This window comes from Olea europaea, chromosome 15 (genome assembly GCF_002742605.1).
Source record: "Olea europaea var. sylvestris chromosome 15, O_europaea_v1, whole genome shotgun sequence".
Lineage (NCBI taxonomy): Eukaryota > Viridiplantae > Streptophyta > Magnoliopsida > Lamiales > Oleaceae > Olea > Olea europaea.
The window spans coordinates 1,690,723-1,707,497 of NC_036251.1; the positions used below are offsets into that span (position 1 = coordinate 1,690,723).

The 16,775-nt window shown below is 32.0% G+C and overlaps 3 protein-coding genes across 4 annotated transcripts in view; 2 read left to right on the forward strand and 1 right to left on the reverse strand.

The window, feature by feature from the left end:
- Window positions 1–5,309: 5,309 nt before the first annotated feature.
- On the forward strand, window positions 5,310–6,270 carry LOC111410930 (basic blue protein-like). The gene is made up of 2 exons (XM_023041524.1): window positions 5,310–5,590; window positions 5,943–6,270. Exons 1-2 carry the CDS (start codon window positions 5,341–5,343, stop codon window positions 6,140–6,142), a joined length of 450 nt encoding a protein of 149 aa, XP_022897292.1. The 5' UTR covers window positions 5,310–5,340; the 3' UTR covers window positions 6,143–6,270.
- Window positions 6,271–9,178: 2,908 nt separating this feature from the next.
- On the forward strand, window positions 9,179–14,995 carry LOC111409783 (probable plastid-lipid-associated protein 4, chloroplastic). Of its 2 annotated transcripts, XM_023039819.1 has the most exons (7): window positions 9,179–9,516; window positions 10,642–10,755; window positions 11,654–11,752; window positions 12,829–12,903; window positions 13,741–13,808; window positions 14,612–14,699; window positions 14,845–14,995. In XM_023039819.1, exons 1-6 carry the CDS (start codon window positions 9,211–9,213, stop codon window positions 14,682–14,684), a joined length of 735 nt encoding a protein of 244 aa, XP_022895587.1. In that variant the 5' UTR covers window positions 9,179–9,210; the 3' UTR covers window positions 14,685–14,699; window positions 14,845–14,995. The 2 variants fall into 2 exon arrangements, with proteins under 2 accessions (XP_022895587.1, XP_022895586.1); XM_023039818.1 differs by lacking the exon at window positions 14,845–14,995 and having other exon boundaries at window positions 9,180–9,516; window positions 14,612–14,798.
- Window positions 14,972–16,775, reverse strand: part of LOC111409782 (probable plastid-lipid-associated protein 4, chloroplastic) — a 5,299-nt gene continuing 3,495 nt past the window's right edge. The window contains exons 4-6 of the mRNA XM_023039817.1: window positions 15,997–16,071; window positions 15,678–15,745; window positions 14,972–15,188 (exon numbers count right to left, since the gene is read on the reverse strand). Of these exons, the coding sequence (XP_022895585.1) occupies window positions 15,116–15,188; window positions 15,678–15,745; window positions 15,997–16,071 (216 nt within the window). The 3' untranslated portion in view covers window positions 14,972–15,115. The remainder of the gene's footprint in view (window positions 15,189–15,677; window positions 15,746–15,996; window positions 16,072–16,775) is intronic.

Genomic DNA, 16,775 nt, shown 5'->3' on the forward strand with positions numbered 1-16,775 from the left:
ATCCAATGGTCAATATTTCATTCTAGACATCTCTATAAAAAATATCACATAATTATCTATACAAAATTAGTCCTAGCATTCTCTAGAGAATTCCTAAAAGGACTAGTGCCAACTGCCTTTTGACTTGAAGTGCTGCCTGAAGCTATTTTATGCTGGTTGTCTAGAACCTTCCATCATGTATGAAGTACTAGAACGTTTTGACTAGTTGAATACACATTTGTTTCTAACTTTTCCATACTAAGACAATTTTTTCATCCCTTACATTTCATGAAACCTTATGTGCATTTTGGGTACTCCATCCTTAGCACAGCACCCTTTTTCTTGCAAAAATTTAGTCTTGACATAGACGGAAAAATTTAATTGCGTGTGTGGTTTAACAGGTCACTCCTTATTAATAGACAAACTAGATAGTTGAAACATTTACTAAGGGAAACATCCCTATATATTTGGGACAAGAAAAAAGGGAAACTAGTCTAAATAATTGGGATGAAGAGAGTACAATTTAAACTTGTAAATGAAATGATTCAATATTTATGTACATGCCTTGATATTTAGAGGTCTACAGCAACATGAATTCTTGCCATTTTGATTGAATAATATCGACGCTGTCATCCTGGTGACGATAATGAGGTGCCGATTACATGTGAACACTGGTAGATCTAGGGGGAGGGGCTATCCCAAATCATTTTTTTTTAAAATATGTATTTTTCTTTGTAATGTGTGATTTATTTATTTATTTATTTGCATATTAATGCATCCTAAAATTTCATTACGACATTACGTGCTGAAGTTGTGTCCGTCGAGTTTTAACTGCGTAAAACTCGTCTGTAATAGGATCTACATCTATTTTCTCAGCAAATTCTCGTTCAATGTAGAGCGACAAACAATTAGCAAGAAACTCATCCTCATTCCTCCATTCTATTATAAATTGTTGTCTTCACATGTTTTATTGCTGAAAGAGCTCGTTTATTAGTCGCTGTAGATACAGGTAGTGACAGACGAATCAATTTAGTGAGAATAATGTAATTCTGTGACCTTCTCTACTTGCAACCACAATAATTAGAATGATATGTCATTTCAACAAACACATTATCCACGAGATTAACTTATTAAGGAAGAGATGCACGCATCTAAGTAAATTGTATATCAAAACTTTCTCTGTCTTACCACCCAAAAATGCAAGCAAAGAAAAATTCCGCTGTTTAGATTTTAGGCTGTACAAAAAGATCTCATTCAAAAACTCCAAAAATCCACAAGTCTTACTCTTATAATTACACCCGAGATATTGAATTTCTAATAAAATATAATCTTTGCCTGTATACAATTTTACTTTGTCTTGTTCCCACCAATAACTAATTTATTACCCCAAATTCTGCCCCTGCTTCTGTATCCATAATCCATTGGAGTTTTGGGAAAATGTTCCTATTGTGACTTATTCAAATTTCAAACAGTTTCTCACTTTCTTTTTGTATTTTGCTAATAGAAATTCAAATTTATAATTTTATACAAAACATAGCATTTTGTAATTGTGCATAAAATGACAATACGTCAATACCACAAAATTCTATGATGTGGTGGACATCGAACGAGCGAAGAATCTGAAATGAACCTTGAACATCAGACCATGGTTGCCACTTGCCAGTACTGTTTTCCTCACTCTTTTGACTTGCAGAGGCTTCGGTGTTTTCCAGAATCACCGAAGGAGATGAGAATTGAGAAGTATGAATGTATGATTAGGTGGGTTTGAACTTTGGGATGGAATGGATTTGACATTTATGGGTTAAATTGGTGTGTGGGCTACTTATAAAATTATATATATATATATATATATTCAGCAAAAAATCACAAATATCGAATTAGGGTTTGGGCTGTCACTCATCACAGAGCGAGGATTGACTTCTCATATATATATTCAGTAAAAAATCACAAATATGGAATTAGGGTTTGGGCCGTCACTCATCACAGAGCAGGGATTGACCTCTCTCTCTCTCTCTCTAGAGGAATATAACGTTTAAAATAAATAAAAATGTCAAATGTGTCTTCCAACAATTTTTTTTTTAAATGTTATCTAATTATATTGATAGACAATTTAAACCTTTAGATCGAGTGATTAAATACCAAGAGTTTTTTAAAAAATCAAACACTTATTATTAAAAAAAAAACTAAAAAATCATTTGTAATCTTAAATTATCTTTTTAATATTATTAATTATTTAAAAAAATTATATGAAAAAAAAATTATAAACATTAAGCTGGGGACTATTGATAAATCGAAGGCCTGGATGACGATTTAAGTTGTCTAACATTTGACTTGACTGATTCATTTTTTTTTGGGAGGAAGGTAACTTGATGGGTGTGGTAATTTTGGGAAGTTTAAGTGCACAAAAGTTTGGGAGAATGCTTGTTTTATTATATACGTATCTTTTTACAACTTGAAACTTGACCAATGCAAATGAACTCACTACCTACTTCTTATAGTGGTTGCCTCCACAAATAAATGGCAAGGATCTTTTTGATCCAATGGTCAATGTTTCATTCTAGACATTTCTATAGAAAATATCACATAATTATCTCTACAAAAATCAATCCTAGCATTCTCTACAGAATTCCGAAAAGGACTAGTGCTAGCTTCCTTCCGGCTTGAAGTGCTGCCTGACGCTATTTTTATGCTGGTTGTCTAGAACCTTCTACCATATATGAAGTACTAGTACTTCTAGAACGTTCTGACTAGCTGAATACACATTCGTTTATAGACTTTTCCATACTAAGACAATTTTTTCGTCCCTTACGTTTCATGAAACTTTATGTGCATTTTGGGTATTCTATCCTTTGCGTACCACCCTTTTTCTTGCCAAAATTTAGCCTTGGCATAGACGGAAAAATTTAATGGCACGTGGGGTTTAATAGCTCACTCCTTATTAATAGACAAACTAGATAGTTGAAACATTTACTAATGGACAATTGCCCTCCTCAACTACTATGATTAAATGGATATTATAGTATTTCATCTAAAATCCACTTAATATTCTATGTACATTCCGAAATTGAGATAATAACCCAAATGGTCATTGAACTTTGTAAAAGATTTTCACGGGGTCGAGAACTTTAAAAATCACTCAAGTTATCACTAAAATTTGCAAAACGTTCCTTAAGAGTCACTAATTCAGTGATCTCCTAGAAAACCTTTTGCAAAATTTAGTGATCCCGTTTTTTTTTTTTTTTTTTTTTTTTTTTGCAAAGTTTAGTAATGAATGGGGGTGATTTTTAAAATTCAATGACTTCATGAAAACCTTTTGCAAAGTTCAGTGATAACTTTGGCAACTTTTAAAGTTCGATGACCCCTTGAAAACCTTTTACAAAGTTCAATGACCATTTGAGTTATAATCTCTTCCGAAATTCTGAGTTCTCAACAATTAAATCTTGGTTATTAGCACCAAGGGACCTCATAATGGATGTGTTTTGGAATTGATTCTTAACTAAATCTAGAAGGCAAACGATTCAAACAGAATATCAACACAAATATGTATAAGTTTGACTTTTTAACACAACATTTAGAAATTCTCACATGTATGCGCTTTTGACAAACTTTCGATGTCGATGGGGTGAAAAATAAATTGTATAATATATTTGAATATTGGGGCAAATCAAATTTATTGATGCTACAAAATTGTTTACAAAGGAAAGTGAATCAACTGATAATGTCCCTGTTTGAGATTCATTATTTCTCATTACATTACATTAAATTAAATTTTTATCTCTCCTACTTTTACCAAAATTGGAAGTTTGATAGTTTTTTTTTTTGTTTGCTAGGCAATTCATTTTTTCAATTTCATGCCACCTCAGCCATTTTCCACCAAATTTCTAGGCCGTTGGTCAATTTTATTTTATTTTATTTTTTTTTTGGGCAATGGAAACAAATTTTATCCCTAATTGTAAAAAAAATATTTTCCTTTAATTGGCAATTTTCATGAAAAACAAAGTCAAACAAACACCAAAAGATAAATGATTTTCTTTACTTTTTTTTTTGGATATAATTGAAACAAATTCTACCCTTAAATTGACAATTTTCATATAAAACAAAGTTAAACGAACATCCAAAAATATTTTTATTTCAATAATTTTCACGTGAAAAATTATACCAATCAAATACAATAATTGACAATTTCGAGTAAAACAATTTCTATGCAATACAATTTCCTGAAATTCGTTTTCTTTCCACCCAAATTTCATCTTTACAATCTAACGGCACGTTCCCAATTTTATTAATTTTGCATAGTGGATTATCTAGACTAAAATAAAAATGAATTTTAAAATTGGAAAAATGTTGATTATGTTCAATCTTCATGGAGAATTGGTACATATCCACTAACAAAATCTAGCCTACGCATTCAAGACCCCAGAAGTCGAAGTTGACGGTGGAAAGAGTAATGGGTTGGTAGCTCAAAAATTTATTGACAATTTTCAATGCCTATGACTTCTGATCCTCTGATCCCGTTTGTGATGACAGAAGTGCACAAGTTATTACTATTTCAACATTTTATTTATTATTTTACAATGAGTGGGTCCAATCCCGTGTGACTGAAGTTTTTAGGCGGAATAATATTGAATATCAAAAAATGCGTGATTGAAATTAATATTTTATTTTATTTAAAATAGATTTTTTTCCTATTAGTTTTTAATGTTTAACGAACATAGATTAAGAAACAATCAATTTTATTTTTATTTTTATTTTTATTTTATATTTTCGCACGTCACATCTTCCAAGCGAGTGGTCACGGCTCATTTTTATGAGTCTCTACCCCTCCTTCACCTTCTTAACTTTGTGTCATAACTATGTCAATAAAAGTTTCACGTCAACTAGCTATTGAGATTATCATGAATTTTATAATTGAATCGAATTACTAACAAGTGTTCGTCTAAGAGTGAAGAGAAAATTGATTTTTATTTTTTAAGAATATGTGGTTAAAAAGTAGGAAAATGTACGTGTCATTATGCAAAATTATTTTATTGGATGAATGTGCAGAGGTTGAGAAAAAATAAATTTTAAATAAATTGTGCCTAACCAATCTAAAAATTATGCCCAACCAATCTAAAAATTATGCCCGAACTTAGTTATGTGGATTCAAAACGATCGAACAAAAAGAACTAAACTAACTCATCTAACAAACATACGACGGAATCGAATTTCGAATGCCTAAAACCCTCTCCCCCACGCTCCTTCGTTTCGATTTCCATTGATCACATCTTCCAAGCAGTTAGGTGCAGAGCCATTTTTTTGAGTCCTTACTCCTTACCCCACGCCATCCCACCCACTCCCACCACTCCCTCTATAAATTGTAAAATGTTAGAACTGCAAGATGCATCTCATCCCACACAAAAGTACACGCAACTCTCTCTCTTCAAATTATACAAAATGTCTCAGGGAAGAGGCAGTGCAGTTCTTGCCACAACAATAATGTTGTGTTTAGTGGTGCTTTTCCATTTTGAGGTGGCTGAATCTGCCAGCTATGTCGTTGGAGGCCGCGGTGGTTGGACCTTTAACGTATCTGGTTGGCCCAAAGGCAAGAAGTTTAAAGCTGGTGACACACTCGGTAAGCACATTTTTCAACTAACAAATCGACCACTCTTTTATCGTCGCATGTTTGGTATACAGTTTTAAATTTAAACTACCTTGTTTTCACTATGCCCCGCCAATATAAAAGAAAGAAAGTGCACGCAACCCCACAAACAACAAACATGTCCATTTACAAAAATCACAATTAACTTCTTTTTCATATTTCTAATCTACATTTTGTGCAGATAGTACTAGACAATACAATATGCGAACAAAGTTTAAGTTTTCTTTTTAACCTTGACTTGTGCACTCTAATCTTACAATACGAAATATGCAATTAGCGCGTTGAATTGGACAAGACTTTATATCTACTTGACTTTTGAGTGCAGTGTTCAACTATAATTCGGGGATTCACAATGTCGTGGCGGTGAACAAAGGTGGCTATCAAGGTTGCACCACCCCTCGCGGTGCCAAGGTGTACAAGACTGGAAAAGATCAGATCAAACTTGTTAAGGGACAGAATTTCTTCATTTGTAATTTTCCAGGGCACTGTCAATCTGGAATGAAGATAGCCATCACTGCAATGTGATATCCCTTGAGAGTGTTTCAGTGTCTGCTCTAGTACTGCTTGTCGAGCTATGTAATAATACAAATATATAAAGAAATAAAATATCTATGCCTAGTTCATGATCCAATAAAGTATTTGAACTTGTGTCTGCTCTAGTTTATCATGTTGAACTACTACGATAACTATTTTAAAGTTTCGACTAGTTCTCCTGAGATTTCTTTCTTTTAAAAATACATTCGTATTTCATTATAATTTCTCATATACTTCCACCTATCTTGCAAACTTAGCCTTCATAAACACATAGTCGAATTCTACCGAAGTTTGAGGAGATCCTTGTGCCAATTAATGATGCTCTTTAACCGATAGATTAAGCTCCTATTTGACAACTATTCTTTCAAAACTCTTTTTTCTCATACTCATTTTTAACCAAACATTCTAACAATAAAATGTTTTTCATGTAAATCCAAAATATTTTCATACTTTTCAACTACACAATCTCTAAAATTTACAATTCAAAATCTCATTCTTCCCAAAAAATAACTCTCAAATAAGGGCTAAGTCTTTCTTTGACCTCCATTTTTTAAAACTCATTTTCAATTGTACATCCTTCCAATAAAATAATTTTATATATAAATTTAAAATTTTCCCCTATTTTTTAACAATGCATTCTTCAAAAATTACGGCGCATTTGGTTTGCTGTTTTCAATTTTGCAAAACATAGAAAACATGTTTGATCTTATTTTTGAAAAAATATTTTCGAAAACAAAGTTTAAGTTATAAAATAAAACTCAAAAGACATTTTTAAAGTTTTGAGTATTTTCAGTGAAAATTCTGAAAAAAAAAATTCAAAACAAGGAAAATAAGAGTTTAAATAACATTAAAAATTAAAATGTTTTAAAAATTCTAACAAATAAAATTTTAAAACTTTTAAAATCTAAAAAAAAAATAATCTAAAATACTAAAATAAAATTTCAAAAAATGTACAATAAAAATTCTGAAAAAATAAAATTAATAAATAATCTAAAAACATTAAAATAGTTCAAGCTCTTAACGATCATTTACATAATTTAAAAAAAAAAACTTAAATGAACACAAATAAAAATATTCTCAGTCCACGTCATTAAATTTTATTTTTATTTTATATAATTTGAACTCAAATTTATTATTTATTTTTATTTTACTTTTGTAGTGAGAAAAAATATTATATCTACTTTAAAATGTATATATCACTTGAAAATATATTAACATAAATATTTTATGATTAATCAAATATAATGAAATAAATGTCATAAAATAATCTTTCAAAATCTCAAACCAAATAATTTTTTAATTTTCTATTTTGAGAAATAATTTTTTACAATGAGAAAACAAATGCGTTTTTAACAATCTTAAAACAGACCGTCAAAATAGAAAATTGAAAATGAACTTAAAACTGAAAATTGAAACACAAATTAAACGGGTTTTAAGTGTTTGTAATATATATATATTAAAGATTTGAATAATTTCCTAGAATCATTAATGCTAGTAAAAATAAATAAATTACGAGAAAAATATTTTCTAGATTAGTACAATAAGTTGGGAAAATTTTCCAAATCTAATCTTTGTGCTTGTGAATGAATATATTTCTCCTTTTATTTTAAATTTAGTGAAAAATAAATGAAATAAAGAAGAAATATTTAATTGAAGCTAGTCGAGAAAAGATTGATACCGTGGCTTGGGAAATTAGTTCAACTTCACATTTGTCATGAGATATGAGGGTTTATGTTTAATTATATGCCCGGGCACGAAACTTGGTCTTGTCTTTTTGTCACATTTTATGTTTTTTATGCGTACGTTTGTTTAGACTCGTAAAAGTTTGTAACTTATTTTGTTGGCTAGTTACTTTTTATACTTTTCAGAACATTGAGTAAATTATTATTGTGAGTGTGTTAATAAATTCTAAAAGCCAAACGAAATCTAAATATGGTCCGATTCATTTTACTAAATATCCCATATTCTTATTCAATAATTATCGAAAATCTAATTATATTTTGGTATTATTCTCGTCAAATGCCAGTTTTCTTTATTAATTACCACATTATCAATGAGATCTAAAAAACACAAGTTTTATCGAGTATGTCCGATTAAAACTCGCAATTGAATTTAAATTCGAAGAGAGCCTTTGTTCGTGGTGATATGGGTTGAATGATAAGGCAAAATAGATGATAAATAAATAAAATTGACTATTGTATTATACATGAATCATTTTCTTTCAGAGGCAAATAATCAAATAACTTGAACGAAACCATCTTTCAATCCATAATCTTGCGAATCATTATTAATTGATATGAATATTGTAATTATTTTTTAGAGCGTATTTGCAAAGGGTTTCTGGCTTTGGCTGCTTTTATCATATTTAAAAATATTTTTAGAAGATAAAAATGAATGGCTACAAATTACATTCTCTTTCATTTTCCGTTTGATTATTATCTACATTACCCTCTCTTTTTTTTTTTTTTTTTTCAATATTTAGATAAATATGTTCTCTCATATTCTTGTGAGTTAATTATTTCAATGGTTACTGAACTTAGATTCATGTCTCTGATTGGTCACTGAAATTTAAAATGTTGAGTTTTGATCACTGAACTTAGATCCACGTCTTAGATTGCTCACTAAAGTTTAAAATATCGAGTTTTGACCATTAAACTTTAGAATATACTGTACGTTACTTACTAGCATAACTGTTAAATTTTAAAAAATATCGAGATTACAGTGAGTAATGTGCAGTATTTTTTAAAATTCATTGAGTAACGTACAATATTTTTCGAAGTTTAGTGAGCAATGTACAACATTTTTCAAAGTTCATTAGCCAAAATTCGACATTTTAAACTTTAGTGAATACTCGAAGTCATGAACCTAAGTTCAATGATTAAAACTCGATATTTTAAAATTCAGTTACCAAAAGTCAATATTTTAAAATTTAGTGATCAATGAAAGGTATGGGTCTAACTTCGGTGACCATTAGAACAATTAACTCTACTCTTATCCACAATTAACTGAAATATTAACGGACAAAACCTAACATTTAAAGTTAAACAATCATTATTCAAATGGCTGCTCTTTCTTTCTCTACATCGCCTACCCTATTGCACAATTGCACCTCTCGTACTCCACCGACTGGTAAAATCACTCCAAAATCCGTTCCTTACTTACCCAGCACATTCAAAAACAGCAAATTATTTGATACTTACAAAATCATTGAAACCCAGTCGAAGAAATGGAGAATAGGGTTTTCTTTATTTCCATATCTCTTGATCAAAGACAGAGAGAGCCTGAAGAAGGAGCTTCTTGAGGCTATTGCTCCACTCGACCGCGGTGCAGCGGCTTCTCCTGAGGACCAGCAGCGTATCGATCAGGTGGGTTTCTTATATTTGCTTATTGAATTATCATTTGATTAATATAAGAAAGGTGATTGTATGAATTGTAAGCGCGGTTGTGTTAGAATAATATTCTGATTAATTTATGGTTCTCTAGTTATATTGGAATTGATTGAATTTGATAGATATTTTGGGCGTTTTTTGTGCTTGGAATGTTGGATACAAGGGTGTCGGGATTAAAGAATTAGTGAAGAAGAGGGGAAATTTTTTTCTGACCTCTAGACCTAATAACTGTGTCTATAGCAATATCATGCTAGTAAAATTTTTTCTTCTGACCTTGTGATTCCATTCGGTAGGCACATGTGTGGCTAAGCTTAAAAGATTACTAATAAGTAAATAAGTAAATTTAAGCTATCAAAGACTCAGAGTCAGTTAAGGGAAGTGTTGCTTTCAAAATAACTTTTATACTTAGAAACTAAAGAAAATCTTATCCAAAAAAGTTTGGAATAAACAAATTTACTTAGGGAGCGCTTGATTGCGAGCATGGAAATTGCATGGAATTGTAAATTATTAATTAAATGTGTTTGATTGATTTAATTTTCAACCCAGAAATGAGGGGGGGGGGGAGAGAGAGAGAGAGAGAGAGAGAGAGAGAGAGAGAGAGAGAGAGAGAGAGAATTGCCTAGAAAATTAAAACTACCCGTCTCCAAAGAAAATATTTTCCTTCTTTTTGAGAAAGATATGGTCACATGAACAAAAGTTGGAAAAATTTGTCAATCAAACACCCTAAAAGTAGGAATTTGGGTGGAAAAATGACACTTTTCATGAAAACAAAGCCAATCAAACACACTCTTAAAGTAACTTTCACATACGTTTAAGTTTAGCCCCTGTTGGAACTTTTTGTAATATATAGAGCCACAATTTATGCTGAACATTTGTAAAAATCTGGAAGTGAATTTACTGTTCCACCTATTTCTGCATATTTTATGTTTCTTGGATTTTTCATCCACTTGGAATATGCATATATCCTCTAGCCTCTATGAAATCAAATGAAAAAGAGGGAAACTGCTTACTCAAACTGAGGAGGACAAACTCATCATATTTTGATTCCTATTTTGTACCTTGAGTGATACATGTATATTCTTAGATACAGTTAATTTTCAGATTGCACGTGAACTGGAGGCAGTTAACACAGTGAAGCAACCGCTCAAATCAAGTCTTCTAAACGGGAAATGGGAGCTTTTATATACAACTTCTACAGCAATTTTAAAAACAGAGGTTTGTAATATCTATTTCACTTTGGTGATATATTTTGCCATAAAAATTACTCGTCTTTTTTATTCAATTGTGTTCTGAATGATAAAAGAATTATTTGAAGCGGAACATAATGGCAATGTATTTAATTAACATTTAAATGTCATTAAGTGAAATTCTGTAATTTGAATGCAGAAGTTCATAGAAACCAACGGCAGACCATTTAAATGACATTGGGTTATCAGAACGTAATTTGGAAAAAGAAAATAAAAAGGCTAACTGTAAGCTTGAAATATCTACCTTAACTTCTATTTTTTCAGCACTACATTTTGTAGAAGAGATGGCATCATGTGCTTTTAAAGGCATCATGTGCTTTTAAAGGCCTTCTTATGATGATTGTATAAAATTTAAGATGCTTTCTTCTTTGTTAGTCATTCTTTAGCTGATTATGAACAAAACAGAAGCTTCTAACTGAATTTGTGTGTACTTCATCTTGATTTCTGCTGGTATCGGATTGTGTCCTGTGTAGCCATACTCAAATATGCACCTGAATTTATTATTATTATTATTATTTTTTTTTCTCTTTTTAAACTGAGCAAAACTGAAGAATTATAGGAGCCAGATAAGCTGGAGCAGAGTTCATTACTACATTTATCCTCAATACATACTTTCTTTATATGCAAATAATTTCTAAGGCAAACGGAGAAAGTTTTTAATTTTGTCTATCGTCTAAATACTTAACAAATTACTGTAAGATCTTAAGAAGAGAAATCTAAATTATATAATGGATCTTGACGAATGCAGTCCTGATTGGTTATTGTGCAACCAGTCTGATATTTCAACTCTTTGTTTAAAAATTTGTAGGTGCTGTATAATTTCCAACCCTAAACATAATGCTCACCCTTCAATTAAATTGTGGCAGAGGCCGAAATTTTTAAGGCCAAATGGAAAAATCTACCAGGCAATTAACGCAGATGCATTGAGGGCACAAAATTTGGAAACTTGGCCATTTTTCAATCAGGTAACTTCTTATTTCAAGGGAAGGCATAATTTTTCTATGTAATGTGCTTATCTCTAGATATGCTTGTGTTTCTTGAGTAGTCGTGTTCTTGTGCCTGTGATACCCACTGAGCAAACAAAATAGAGCTTCATCTAGACTGTACATTTATGTTTTGACTACATGATTGTGGAACGTATGAGTTTTTTTATATTATTTCAATCAAAATATTCAGTCAAACTTAAGCATATTGTTCAACTATAACATACTCGAGATACCACACTGGTTATGCTCTTCTTCTTTTTGCTTCTTGACAGTGGTTACTTGTGTTCCGTTACCTGACTTTTCTCTCTCAAAGCAATCAAATTCAATTCTTTACTCGATCCCAAACGAAAAAAAAATAAAATTCTAAGAACTAAAAAAGTTAGCAATTATATTTAAAATCAGATGAGTAGATGAGGTTTCGTGATCTCAAAATCATGTAATTTCTTTGTTCTATCTACAATAGTATTGTTAGAAGAGATTATAGTTTTTTTTTCTAAAGATCCTTCAGCCTACGGACATATTCACTGTTGTAAGCACAATATTTTTGTTCTGAACAATTACAGGAAACTGTTACCACAGAGAAGTTTTTATGCTAAAATGCACATGTTTTATGGTTTTATCACATTTCAGCATCATAAAGAAAAGTAATAACCATGGGAAGCTAGGCGAGCAAGCCATAAATCAATGCTACTTTTGACCTGAGATTCAGCTACCTGTTTAACTCACTTTTTTCAGCATCATTAAAGAAAAGAAATAACCATCGGAAGCTTGGTGAGAAAGTCCATTTTCAAGACTACCTTCCTGACTTCCAGCTACTTGTTTACTTCACGTGTATGGTTTAGCTCGTAGACTCTAGGTATTGACCATGATAATCCCAATTTTCAAATTGGGTCTAGTGTAGAACCAAAGATTTTGAGCGACCAAGGGCAGAATATTTCAAAAGATGTAGTCGTTAATTGTTTGAGCTTATAGCGTTCATGCGAAACAAATTCCTTGATGGACAAAATGAACGTAGGTTTTTTTTTTTTTTAAATCACTTTGTTGGTTTTTTGTAGGCAACAGCTAATTTGGTTCCTTTAAATGAAAGTAGAGTGGCTGTCAAGTTTGATGCTTTCAAGATTGCAGCTCTGGTAGGTCAAATCCTGCTTCTGAAACTCAACTAATTTTCAGCTGTTGTAATGTTAAGGGATTCATATTTTTGATTGATGACAGCGCCAGCATATTAGTTGTTTTGGGAAAGTAGAAAGTTTTCTGTCCCCAATATAGATAAATTAATTATTATGTTCTGTAATTTGGACTTTATAGGGTATATATAACTCACTTCTTTTTATGGATTAAAGTTGTTAAATATCACCTATTTACGAGAGCAATAAAGGAAACAAAGCGAGTAAAGCACAGACAGCTTATCTAATTGCTGCGGTTTTCACTCTGAAGAAGATTACAACGGTGATCTCATGGAGAAAGAAGGCAACAGTGATCTCACGCATATGTCACATAGAAAACAACCTCGTAAAAGTCTAATGTCAGATTCAAGAATATTAGGTCGACCAAATGCAAATATTGAATACCCAATATGTTGTAGAAATGAGACGTTCTTCTGCAGTCGAGGAGATAAGTGTACAGTAGGCTCTGCATAGTCCAACGTATTTGGTGCAGGAAAAAAGTTTTGGTAGGTGGTGAATTTGTGTTATGCCAATTTTTTCTCTCTAGGCCAACGACAAAAAAAATAAAAAAATAAAAAAATAAAAAAATGGGTAATGAATAATAGCACATGCAAACCTATAAGTGCGGGAAGACAGCAAAGTTCTCTCCTCTAACCTTATTAATCTGCAAAGTTTTAAGTAAGACCATTCTTGTAATTATTTCCTTTGATTCTCATTCACTTTAGCATCTTAGCAAAGCTTTAGAGATCTTTGTTTTTTGCTGAGGTATATAGAATTTGAATAATTCCTCTTTGTGTTCCCTAGATACCTATCAAATCTCGTGGAAGTGGTCGAGGTCAACTGGAAATTACATATTTGGATGAAGAGTTACGGTGAGTAAAATGAAACTCAGCTATTCAAATGCGGTTGACGTTCTTCAAACTTATATCTTCATGTGATGACTTTTTTTCCTGGACTGGTGTGAGATTGATCTTTTTATCTAGCTTCTTGTGTGTACGTGCTCTTCGTTTTTGCATTAAATTTGAATCTTACCCTGTTTTCTGCGACATGAGAATGGGGAAATTTGCCCTTCACTCTTCTGGTACTCATTTCTCCTTGTGAACGGCATTATTTCCAAAAAGAACAGAACTTTAGATATGTAAATGCGCATTATCATGAAAATATTTCTTTTCACCGTGCAACTTTTTAAACAAGACAATGGCCTTTTATGTATCTAGGACCATCAGTCTAGTTATCCTTTTGAAAATGAGTCTTCTTCACCATTTCTATCTCTTCCCCATTGCCACTTCCGCCTCCCTCCACTGCCCCCACCCACCAGCATGGGGTCACAAATCAGTGTGTGAGGAAGAAGAACGAGACAGTGGAATATTGAGACTTTGACCAAAAAAAATAAAAATGAGGCTTCTTCTGAAATTTCTCTAAAAGAGGCCGTTTTTCAATTTTCTCTCTGCAAGTTGGTCATTTTCCGAACGATGTCCTCAAATAACTTTCAGTAGTTTCTCCTGCAACACGTCCATTGTGCCCTACAAGATTGGCTATTTGAATTCAGTATCAGCCATTTCTTTTTCCTTTCGACCATGGTCAGGAGCTGTCTTTAACAATTGGATTGTCTTCATGCGGACATTTATGTTCTACCATCTGCTCAATTTAGTACTTCGTTTTTCATGATTTGCAGGATATCAAGAGGCAACCAAGGGAACTTGTTTATTTTGAAAATGGTTGATCCAACATATAGTGTACCTCTTTAACTGGCATCAATTAATAGTTTCTTTTTACTGTTAAATCATTGTAGAATTGTTTAAATGATAAGTAGAATAATTATTTTCCCATATTTATAAATGCAGCTGGTTTTTATATGATCATGCATGTACTTTTACATGTGGAATGTACAAAAGAAAACATCATTCTTCCTTACAAATGTTCAGTTTTTTCATGGCTCTGCTAATGGGATCATTGACATTGCCAGTCTTGGCACTGTTGCAACGGCCTGGCAAACCCAACTAATGATATTCCAAATATGTGAAGAGTTTCTATATAAAAGAAGACTTATTTGGCTCAACTTTTAAGTAACTGCTCAATAATTACAAGCGAAAAAATGTACATGAAACTTTGGTTACTATATATTCTTTCTGCAGTCATCACTAGAAATTTAGCAATCAAATTATCTTCGTGGAATGCATTAGGAAGGGATTCGGTATGAAGGATCCACCATTTTTAGGATGAACAGGTTCCCCAGATCACCTCTTGATACTCTGCAACAGTGAAAAGGAAAAGGAAAGCATTTAGAGACTAGCAAGGTTCACCATTCCGTTCGGTTCACTGCTAGATCTATTGTGAATATCTAAAGCAACTAGGACATATTTGGCTAAGCATGGAAAAAGTAAAAGTAATTTCTGAGCTAAGCCAAACATGCATAAGCTTAAAATAACTCTTTATTTGACTTAAAAAAAGTAGAAGTAACTTCTAGTTTGTTTTAACAACGTCATTTTATAAAACAAAGTCTTTACTTTTCTAAAACGATCTTTTACGTTTTCCAGGCTTAGCCATGCACGCTCTAGATCCTTATCAACTAGCACACACCAAGTTACTTTAGGTCTACCGACTCCCTCTTTCTCCCTCTTCTGACATGTTATACAGTGAGTCATCTTATGTACATGAACAGTACAAAGAAAAGCTGCAACTAATAGAGCCTTGGTCGTAAAATCTAATCTGAGAGTGGCAAATCTAGTTCATGAACTGACCTTAACTCTTCATCCAAGTAAGTGATTTCCAGCTCGCCCTGAGCTCTTCCCGGAGCTTTCACTGGTATCTGTTCACCACGATATCATTGATCAACATATTATGTAATATCATAATAATTCTACAAGAATGTATAACTTGCTTGTAGGACCAATGACATCTCTAATTATAAAGCCAATGATTGTTTGTGTGCATCCAATTCTTTATAAGTTAGTGCGTGAAATTTAGATTTAAAGTAGAACTGCCTAACAACTAACACATAATAATGTAATTTTCTATCGACCATGCACGAGGATTAGTTAACAAGGAAACGACACTTACCAGCCCTCCAATTTTGAAACAATCAAATTGTACAGCCACCTTTCTAGGATTCAAAGGTGTTAAATCAGCTGTAACCTTCAAAATGACAAGTTAAAAGAAAAAGGTGAGTGAATTAAGCATTTAGTGAAATGTTAATTTGTCCAAATAATTTGTTATAGAAAACGTTGTATAAGTTAGTCATCTCCTATAGTGTAGCATTCAAGTGTTTAAAGGCCAAAGGATCAGTTTAGGGGAGAGGCACATAAACTACTTCTGGCTCTTGGATTATTTATAGCAAGGCAGTTCTGAAGGACAAGGAAAATATATCATTACTTCAGATTGGTCCATACGAAAACAAAAAAATATCAATGACGTAGGCTATTTTAATGGAAAAATTACTCAAGTGACAATAGCTATGACCACTAGGTGAATTCTGGCAGGTTTAAGAAGATCGATAAGATATTCATGACATGTTTGGAATGCAAGACTAGACAATAGTGGGCAAGTATTAAGGATGTTAATATAAGGGTAATTAGCATAAAATGTCCCTATTTTTTGTCATCCTTGCTCATATCATCCCTATTGTTTCAAATTTACATTTACACTGTCTGATTAATATTTACTTGCGCAAATAGTCCTTGTTGTCTGTTTCCTCATTTCTCTATATTAAATAGGCGTGTGCTTTGCAAACTACAAAATTTTAAAGGGTAAAAATGTTTGTCCACTTAATCCTTTTTATTTAATTTTAATAAAACTATATAAAAAAATAAAAGAGGAAAATAAAGTGAGAAAACCGTCTT

Coding starts and splice junctions, on each gene's coding strand:
- LOC111410930 (XM_023041524.1), top strand. CDS start 5,341: ATGTTAGAACTGCAAGATGCATCTCATCCCACACAAAAGTACACGCAA. Junction 5,591..5,942: donor TAAAGCTGGTGACACACTCG/GTAAGCACATTT, acceptor TTTTGAGTGCAG/TGTTCAACTATAATTCGGGG.
- LOC111409783 (XM_023039819.1), top strand. CDS start 9,211: ATGGCTGCTCTTTCTTTCTCTACATCGCCTACCCTATTGCACAATTGC. Junction 10,756..11,653: donor CAGCAATTTTAAAAACAGAG/GTTTGTAATATC, acceptor AAATTGTGGCAG/AGGCCGAAATTTTTAAGGCC. Junction 13,809..14,611: donor TATTTGGATGAAGAGTTACG/GTGAGTAAAATG, acceptor CATGATTTGCAG/GATATCAAGAGGCAACCAAG.